Raw genomic sequence first — 9,735 nt, 5'->3', positions numbered from 1 at the left:
GTATCTCGTAACTGAGGAAATAAAAGTACTACAGTTCATTCAGGATCATACAGTTGATCATCGGTCACTTTGTGGATTTGTTTTTAGTTTTCAGGTATCCTAAACGAAAGTGAACGTGGCACATTTATGGTGAGTAAATAATACATGTTTAAGGACACATTAATGCGGTTGTACTTTCCTGTAGGTTCAACAGTGGAGTAAAATGCTTTCATGTTATGTTTATATGTGTTTGTAGGTGATGCTGTGAGCTGTTTCTCTCTGCTGCCATGAGTGCTCTGTTTGCCTGTGAGGACCCAGCCACATGGAGGAGTGTGTATGAGAAGTACTGGGGTGTAGTGGAGGCCAAAGAGGCCAAAGGCAAGAAACCTGGCAAGCTGCTGAATCTTGACAAGTGGTAATCCTCCTTTTTTTCCCCCTCTCCTCACAGCAATACTCATAAAAATCACACTCAACTTCATCGGATGATTGAGAGATGTAGACTCACAATAACACTTCACACTGTGTGGTAAATCAGTTTTAATTAGCTGGATTGTGTATTAATCACTCAAAAATACATGTTTCTACATTATGGACTTACACTGATTCACAACACAATGTGATTAACAAGATATGATAGGAGAAGAAGGACATTGCTGCCTTAAAAAATATATATTTTTCATGCATACTTTTCTTAAATGTTTGCTTTTTTTCTCATGAAATGCTGGAAAATTTAACAAACTTTTAGATGACCTGAGAACCAACAGCAAAGACGAATATGTTCTTTGCTGTTTTGAATTTTTACTCCTCTATCATGCTTTTAAATGTTTTTTTCACCTCTTTCAAATGACTTTTCATTGATTTTAGTAGGGCTTGGCAATATATCGATATTATATTGATGATCATGACGTGAGACTAGATATCATCTTAGATTTTGGATACTGTAATATCGTGAGATGGCATAAGTGTTTTCTTTTCCTGGTTTTAAAGGCTGCATTACAGTAAAGTGATGTCATTTTCTGAACTCACCAGACTGTTCTATTATTTGCCTTTACCCACTTAGTCATTATACCCACATTGCTGATGATTATTTATCAGAAATCTCATTGTGTAAATGCTTCGTGAAACCACCAATAGTCATCCCTACAATATTGTTGCAATATCAATATCGAGGTATTTGGTCAAAAATGTCATGATATTTGATTTTGTCCATGTCGCCCAGCTCTAGATTTTAGTGTTACCTTGTATGAAATGTCTTATATGATATATATATATATATATATATATATATATATATATATATATATATATATATATATATATATATATAATGACTTAATTTGCCTTGCCCTGAGTATAAGATTACAGATAACTGATCCTAATCTGTGTGTATCTGTGGTCAGGTACCAAGAAGAGCTGCCTGCAGTCATTTCCACTCGACCTGACAAACATATCACTCAGTCAGAGCTGGTGAAACTGATGGAGTGGAAGCTCACTGTAAGTACTGTAGAATAATCTCACACCACAGATTTTTTTCACACTGCTTCAATAAACATACAGTACAGATATGAAGTGGCACCAACAGTCTAACAGCACTCAGTGCATCAGCTGCGTCCTTGAGTGGCCCTGCATGCTTTTCTGCAGAGAGGGAAGTTCAGGCCACGGCTGCAGCAGCTGGTGGCTTCCAACAGCGAGGACACTGTGGAGAAATGTTCCAGAAAGGCCTTCAGTCTCCTTCCTGATGTGCAGGCAGCAATCATGGAGCTCAGTTCCCTGAAAGGAGTTGGCCCAGCCACAGCTTCAGGTTTGTACAAAGTCTCTGTTTATGAGGGCGCTGTATCGAACTGGCTTTCAGCAAATTGACAAAAGTTCAAGAACTCACCCCGATAAAATGTCTCTGTGATCCTGTTAAAGGACAAACCGACTGCCTTCTCATTAAGTGCTCACAGTGGCTGACTGAGTGGCTGAGTTCTCTGTTTAACCTTTACATACTGTTCATATTCTGACTCAGCTTAAACATTCTTTTATAATTAGTCCATTTACCAAATTTTGAACCACAAATGTATTTTGCATCCATAGATATCTTATCAGTCATTAATAAATGGGTGCTTGATCCTTCATTAATGTTTCAGAGAGCAGAGTGTTTATTTATATACATTTGTTATCCAAAACAAGAGAATAATAATTATTTTATTTATTTATTGAAAGTGAAGGATGCAACATTTGAATGTTAGGTTTCATTATAACCATTAAAATCATCAATCAACAGTGATCCAGAACACCCTCTATGTGCAAGAATGTATTAAAATATTCACATTTTAGTATATTCTGTGCCATTTTAGGAAAAGTCAAAAATTCAAGCTTAAAATTTTTTTTTAATGTGTTTTATTACTTTTAACTGTCAAAATGGGTCAAATTTGACCCCAATAGTATGTAAGGGTTTAGTATGCAGTTCATGGCTACTCTTCAGTTTGGCTTGTAGCTGACTGTCCATTTTGTTCCAGCTGTGTTGGCAGCAGGAGCTCCAGAGCAGGCTGCATTCATGTCTGATGAAGCCATGGAGAGTGTGCCGGGACTGAAGCCCATCCAGTACACAGCCAAGCACTACGCTCTCTACCTGGGAAAGATGTTGGAGCTGACCAAAAGACTAAACAAAGGTGAGGTAATGACGGAGACACGAGGGAGGGTAGAAGTACGTCTGCATGTGTCCACTTTGTATTTTGAGCTGTTTCAGTGTTGAGGCTGAATCTGTATTCGATGGATCCCCTATCGTCCACAGCGGATCCCCAGCAGGACTGGACGCCCCACAGACTGGAGCTGTGTTTGTGGGCGTCGACCATCGCCGCTCAGCAGCAGTTGGCGCTTCTGAAGGATGTGGATGTGAAGGGCAGCAGTGTGGCGGAGAATTGCTCAGACACTGACCAGAGACCAAGGAAGAAGCTCAAAACTAGATAAAATTACAACTACTGTAAAATAACGTTTAGAGTAACCCTTAGCCCCGCTGTTTGTCCGTTTTTTTGATATTTTTCCAGAAATAATAAAGTCTTAATATTAAATAGAATATATTGAGCGTCGGGTGATTGGTTTATTTTTTATGCTTTACATGCAAATAATCGTAATCAAGTATAAAGTATATTTGCTTAAATAGTGAACAGATGTAAGTTTAGCTTAATGTAGTTTACTCATATTGCTGTAAACTAAAAGTCCTGAAAGTAATTATTCACTTGTTCTTCTAATTCAGGCTGAATGATGAAAAAAAAGCCGTGGGATGTTGCCACAGTATTGTTCTTTATTTATATTGTTTCTAAATTAAAGCAAAGTACAATGAACAGTAAAAAATAAAACAAAATATATTCATATATATACAATATAAAATGGTTCCGTTCAGAACATTTAAAAAGTACAATAGATTGTGAAATAATTAATGAGGACTTTTGATATAAATTATCCATATGTAAATTTAGTTTTTCCTTTAGTTTCCTCGTGACCAAGAGAAAAATAGCTTCTTCTGCTTTTTCTTTTTGTAAACGCTGTGTTGGTGCAACCTCTTGTCTGGTTTGAGAAGTTGCTGTAAGCTTGGCACCATTTTATCGATACAAGTAAGCAGCTCATGAAAACGACCACAGCAGCACAGATATGACTTTGTTCGAAAACCGTCGGAGGGAAACCGTTCTCACTTCATGAGAGACCACCTGTGATATTTGCACGACCGCAAGTAGCTCGGGCAGTATTTGTGAACATAAAAATGATTTGTACCAAAACTAGAAACCAGAAAATGTACCTTTTTATTTCCAGAAAGAAACCCTGAATACTTTTACAGTCTTACTTTTTTTTGTTTTTTACCAGTTTGTCCTCAGTGGAGCTGTACATCTGTGCTCTGTTACAGACTCAAAGACAAACTCCTTTAAAGGTTGTTTCTAGCTATGGTAGACACAAATCAGTGTTCACTAATACAGCAGCGTCCCCCATTAAAAGTTTAATACTGTAGACTTAAAACATTTCAGCATAGATTGTGGAACTTTGATGATTTGCAAGTGTTGGGATTCAAAGAGGGACGTTTTATCTGCACTGTGGTGTTTTTGTTTGTTGAATCCCAGCTAGTTTTGTTCAATTGGATAAGCACCAATTAGGAATCTGACCCTGTTTCACACATTTGAAGGTTTCATCATCCAGAATAATTTTGGAGTTAAACCTAAACATCTTGTAATTTTGGGGGGTCTTGGCATAGAGGTTAGAGAACTGCTACACTGGCATTTCAGGTTTCAGCGTCTTTACTAAAACAGTGTAAATCTATGTACTGGTGATCATCCAATGACTCTTGTTGTAAATATAGTTCAGTATCCATCTCTGGAGCTACAGCAGCCTGCTTTACCTGCACAGTCCTGCAGTGAGTTACCCATATCCAAGTAGCATAAAAACACTAAGAAAAGGCAATCTGGCCAGCTTGATGGCAAGCAGCAATTCAGAGCAGCTACTGGATATATTAACAACTTCAGTTGTTTGCACTGTGGCTTCTTTCTCTTATGGACTCTGTGCATGATCATGTGGAATATGGCTAACAGGAAAGCAGCCTTCTTGCCCGATGCTTAATCTTGGGCTTCTATAATTAACAAGGCATTGGGCATAACAGCACAATGGATTGGCATAGGGAGGTAAAAAAGCATCAAAGAATGTTTATGGCAGTAGAGAATATGGCACACGACAACATGTCAGTTAACTACATCATAACAAGTGCAAAAAAGCCCACCTATGACGAGATACAGGAACAGGAAAAAAAGAAATAGTAGTAATTAAGTTATGCTGCATTTTTGAATCGGACGAGTACAAATGGACGGTATTTTGGGTACAGTCACAATCAACAAAGGTTCATGTGTCATTGAGGCAGGCACTAACCTTTTAAAACCATCTTGCACCACAATAATGACTGTGTCGCCTCATCTTGTTGACCTCTTTTGAGTAAAAGACACGTGAGCTCCAAACCAATCATGGGGAGGGAAGTGGGTTACCCAAAAGTGACGGATCACATGTTATTGATGGGCTGCTCCTATTCAGCTCATGCCATTTCTCACCATGCCTTCTCCTCATACTGTTGAAAACAAATATGTCACTCAAAGACAGCAATTAAATTAACATCATGCAGCCTGTCAGATCCACTTATTAAAGGAAGATATCCTATCCTGCGGTCTAGCTTTGGGCTCTGGTGCATCCTCACGGCAGCCATGCATCATCTTGACACCGGGGGTGTTGAGATGACAGGAAAGGAGAGCACGTACGCTGCTGCTTCACAGCCCTGCTGAGGTTTAGTGACGGTTGGTGCTAGATTGGATCAGCTGGAGGGACTTTTTATTAAACTCTTGCAAGATTTGTACGCATTGTGTTTCTTTATTGAGCCCCTAACCCTAATCCTAACCCTAACTGCAAGAGTTCGTTCCTGCGGCTGATCCAACCTAGCATTTACCTTTTGTGAGGAGTGCCGGCATTGTCGTTTGTTGTGTCTTCTGTCCTTCCATCCCATGTAAACCAAAACTGTCACATACTGTCAAGCCAGAGGATGAGAGTCAGGCATCTCCTTTAAGATGAACCGCTGTCTGAGCGACGGAGAGGCTTTATCAGATATACGATGACTTCTTGGAAGGTGTCGTTGGTGCTCAGGCTCAGTGCCAGAAGATGTGGCATGCAGAAAAGTAATAAACTACTCCTGAAAACTTTCCCCCCACCTGGTTATTTAGGATACATGCACTTCTCTGCTTTGTTCAGACAAAACTGGCATAAATAACAAATAAAACACTATACAGGTGTGAATATTTTGCTTTGTGTGAGCTGAACTCAGTCGAACATCTTTTCTTTCTTTTTTTTTTGAGGTTTGGGGGCAACAAGAATTCACAAGCCTTCGATTTTAGCCGTGCGTGCACTTCCAGGAGGGGTGATATTCACAGTTAATGTGTTCAACAAAAACATAGCCATTTACTAGCCCTTTTTACAACCCTTCTGGGTTCCTATGAATCTTAAGTTAAAGAGGCACATTAACCTCCTCTCAGGCATCCGCTTTGTCTTCATTATAGGCTAACAGGTTATGTATGCATTATTCATTATGTATCTTTGCTATCCCAAGCAATAATATTTCCTAGTATACACAAGAGTTTCCATCAAGGATCCATTAATAATACGCACTGACTGATCCTTTCTTTTTTTGTGTAGTTAATGTCTGAAAAAAGGCTTATTCTGGCTATTTCCTACTGATGCCCTCATTTAACACGTAGTCTTCTGTTACTACTGACATTTTCATGTGGAAGCCAAACGCAGAGGACTGTATTTATGACCAACTATCAAGATTGGCAAATGCATAAAATCTTTTTTTTTTTCCCAGGCAGCCAGTGGACATTCAAATGAATTATTGATTGAAAGACTGAAAAATGGAACGTTGCATGAGTAAATGTAATTGCTATCCTCGCCTCAGCTTTCCAAAAGCTTGAATCGCACTGGAGATAATATATGACAGAAGCTCTGTCCGTAATTTGTTATTTGCAAAAGAAGAACTGCAGCAAGGCATCTGTACACTGCAAGGAGGGGATGTGGGGGTGGGGTTGGGGGGATTTGGGGGATGTGGGCACTTGCTCCACCGACTACAAACAAGTTAGAGAACAAGTTGTAAAAATGAGTCTAGCTACATGAAAATACCTAATATCTCAAAACAGTCCAGGCATGTTCTTGCACAGTTTGTCTTCTTTCACTTCACCTGTTGAATATTCACAATGAAGAAAGGATTTTCAGTTTTTGATTGCACAAAAAAATACATATGAACTGACGCTACCAATAAGCAGGTTTCAACCTTTTTTCCCCCTCTGCTTTTCTCCTCTCCAATTAGTTCTTTCTATGGCTTATTTTGTAAAGCACTAAAGATTTATAAAATCAAGTGAGCTTGAGTCGTTGATGGTCATCTAACAAACCAGGGGATTTTGCCTCATAGACTATTTTTCCGAGGATCAAAGCCATACAGGAGTTATCAGAAGAACAACAATCATAGCATTAATTTTGCACCATTTGAAACTTTTCTCTTTTTCCCTCAAAGAGAAAAAAAAACAAACAAATAAATATACTCTTGGTTATGAACATACAATATACACATCCACTATCAAATGAAAAACGGGGACAACTTAATAACACTCTTTTTTTTTTTCTTTATAGGTACATTCCTTTACAAAAGTATACAGTCCCTAAGAATGATAAACTGAGGTATAGACCGGGCCTGACTGAGAGACCCCAATGCCCTCTGGGACACGAAGGTCAGAGGTCATGTGATGACACATCCGCGCCCTCCCCAGTTCAGTCTGTCAGTGCGAGAACACGCAGAGGCCAGTGTGTTTGTGTGTGTTTGTGTGTGTTTGTGATCTTCTTTACTATAGTTTGTCCACGTTGACCTACAGAATCAGGCAGTGGCCGCTCTCAAAGACGAAAAAGGAGATGTGTGTGTGTCAGTGTGTGTGTGTCTGTGTGTGTTTGTGTGTGTTCTCGTCTCGCTGAGAGCCACAGAGCATGATATGGCATATTTTACATGGTGCGTCTAGCAAGTCAGTGTTTAGCGTTTTGACACAGTAACAGGAGGAGTTAGCTTGCTGAAGTGATGAGCATCCAGGAAACAACGTCTTCAGCTTTCATTTTCTCACAAACTTCTTCATCTTCTTTTTCTTTCTCCCCTGTGACACGGTAACTCTCATTTCCCATCTGCACGTTTTTGTCTGTGTTGTGTGAACTATGTTCTTTGTCTGTATCCACAGTGTAGGTAAAATGTCATGAAAATAATATAGAAAGCCTATTTTTAAAGACCCCATGAAGTAAAAATGACAGTGATGCCTCTAATCTGACAAAAGATTAAAAAAAAATCCACTTGAAATTTGCCTGAAATCTTGCATTTAAAACTTTTCCCTCAATTCTTCCTGAAACCGCTCTGGGAAAGGGTTTATTAATGCGCTTGCACTTTGGGGCAAAGGATTTTGACTGACGCTGGAGGTCCTACTCGCCAGCTGGTGTTGAAGAAAATGTTCTGTTACTTGTTTCTTGTGTTTCAATTAAAGCCAGCAACTTTGCGAAAAGCCACAGTGACCCCTGTGAGTTACAGCAGGGGCTGTGAAAACAAGAAATTCATATCACGAGTCATATTTCGTTGGTTCTTTAAAGATTTTTTTTTTAGTTTTTATTACTGCCTGCAGCTCTAGTTTGTGCCAGAGAAGAAGAATCCAGACTCAAAGCCAACACTCTACTCAAGTGCCTTTGAGCAAAACACTGAATCCCTATCAGCTCCAGGGGCGCTGCTGCAGCTAATCCTGATTTCTGACCTTTCAGAAAGACATAAAATTTCTCTTAGTATTACATAATGCGACTGTGCTTTTGAGCATTTTGCCAGCATTGTGACCGCCACAGCACACACTCCTACTTTTCTCCTCGCTATCCCTGCCCGCGTTTCCTTTTTCACCAGAGGCACATATCCCGAACTCCGATTTTTCCTACTTGAGGTCTTTGACTGTATGACTGAAAGAAATGACTGATGAGGCTTTTCATAAAGCCTCTGCAAAAAAAAGAGCACAAGACTGAAAGGTTCGAGCTGGTAATGTGGATGAGTTTTCGACGTGTTGTATATAAAAAGATATAATGCTCCTCAAATGGATCTGAGGAACTTTTCACCTGTACTTGTTGCTACTGTAATCCCTCTTTAATAAAAGAGACGTATTTCTTTGATTTGCAAAGTATCTGTAAAAAAGGATTCTTGGTCGACTTTAGTTTTGAATGATTTCATATCATTTCATTTGGGTCTAACTTGAGAGGAAATGGTAAAGTTAACTATGATCGAGGGCTTTTTCAGGGTTGGGTTGGAGTCAGTGTGTATGTGGAGGAGAGAGGGTGGGAGAGGGGGGGGAGGCTTCATCAGGGAGGAGGAGGTATCTGCACCCCCAGCAGCTCATATGCAAAGATGTTCCAGAAGATGGCGAAGAGAAGGAAGGTGATGAAGGAGAAGATGATGACCCACCAGGAGCATTGCTTCTGCAGGCTCTCCTCATAGCTGCGTAAAATCAGCAGCCCCATGCTGATGCCGACCACGGCCCCCGAGAGGTGCGCCATGAAGCTGGGCTGGGGCCCCGAGGAGGGTAGCGGCGGTGAGAAGCGGAGCCAGACTGCACGGCCCACCTCTGAACTCACTGTGGAGGGTAAAGGAGAGAAGAAAGACAGAGTTAAGTGTGGAGGCTTTAGTATCTGCTTGAAATCAAATCGTGGTTTAAATAATCCAGGCTAACATGTTGTTGTCAGGCTAAAATGATCCTGTTAAATCTCATCCAGAAAATTCTTTGAACTAAATATTTTGTAAAGGTTGAAACCTCATCAGCACTGATATGATTGGCTCAGTGCTCATCATAAGATTGCACAGAAAGTTGATATTTACTCTCTGCCTGGATTCTTCATAGTTGAGAACTCTTGCTGCTCATAATATCTTCATTTTCATTAAAAAGTTTCAGTGTAAATATATACAGTCCGTACTTAGGATGCAAGTGCATTTAATAGATTTTAGAGTTCAAATGACTAATCTCCAGCATATTGTTATAGTTTAAATATTATAGTTAATGGCTAGAAACTTTTAGTTGAGTTTATTTGGCTTTCTCAACATTTTTCATCAGCCTTCTAAGGAGGAGTCATTTGTTGTAGTTGTATAATTGGTTGTCTATGTATAAAGAAAAGGGCATAGATCTGGTAGTAAATAAATATTAGCCA

At 39.6% G+C, this 9,735-nt stretch overlaps 2 protein-coding genes across 11 annotated transcripts in view; one reads left to right on the top strand and one right to left on the bottom strand.

The window, feature by feature from the left end:
* On the top strand, positions 1–3,039 carry zgc:112496 (uncharacterized protein LOC541336 homolog). The gene is made up of 6 exons (XM_067577379.1): positions 1–129; positions 236–394; positions 1,380–1,473; positions 1,621–1,780; positions 2,481–2,633; positions 2,756–3,039. Exons 2-6 carry the CDS (start codon positions 267–269, stop codon positions 2,929–2,931), a joined length of 711 nt encoding a protein of 236 aa, XP_067433480.1. The 5' UTR covers positions 1–129; positions 236–266; the 3' UTR covers positions 2,932–3,039.
* Positions 3,040–4,798: 1,759 nt separating this feature from the next.
* The window catches only part of rhbdl1 (rhomboid, veinlet-like 1 (Drosophila)), a 59,460-nt gene continuing 54,523 nt past the window's right edge, over positions 4,799–9,735 (bottom strand). For all 10 annotated transcript variants that reach the window (XM_067577368.1, XM_067577369.1, XM_067577376.1 and 7 more), the window contains one exon: positions 4,799–9,167. In XM_067577368.1, coding sequence (XP_067433469.1) covers positions 8,896–9,167 — 272 coding nt within the window. In that variant the 3' untranslated portion in view covers positions 4,799–8,895. The remainder of the gene's footprint in view (positions 9,168–9,735) is intronic.

This window comes from Thunnus thynnus, chromosome 20, assembly GCF_963924715.1.
Source record: "Thunnus thynnus chromosome 20, fThuThy2.1, whole genome shotgun sequence".
In the NCBI taxonomy this organism is placed as follows: Eukaryota; Metazoa; Chordata; class Actinopteri; order Scombriformes; family Scombridae; genus Thunnus; species Thunnus thynnus.
The sequence above is the reverse complement of the archived record's forward strand: the minus strand, read 5'-3'. Positions and strand labels throughout refer to the sequence as shown.

What these genes read in the sequence shown, in the direction of transcription:
- zgc:112496 (XM_067577379.1), top strand. Translation starts at nt 267, where the DNA reads ATGAGTGCTCTGTTTGCCTGTGAGGACCCAGCCACATGGAGGAGTGTG. An exon ending in TGATGGAGTGGAAGCTCACT is followed by an intron (nt 1,474 to 1,620) that starts GTAAGTACTGTA and finishes GCTTTTCTGCAG; the next exon opens with AGAGGGAAGTTCAGGCCACG. An exon ending in GACCAAAAGACTAAACAAAG is followed by an intron (nt 2,634 to 2,755) that starts GTGAGGTAATGA and finishes TATCGTCCACAG; the next exon opens with CGGATCCCCAGCAGGACTGG.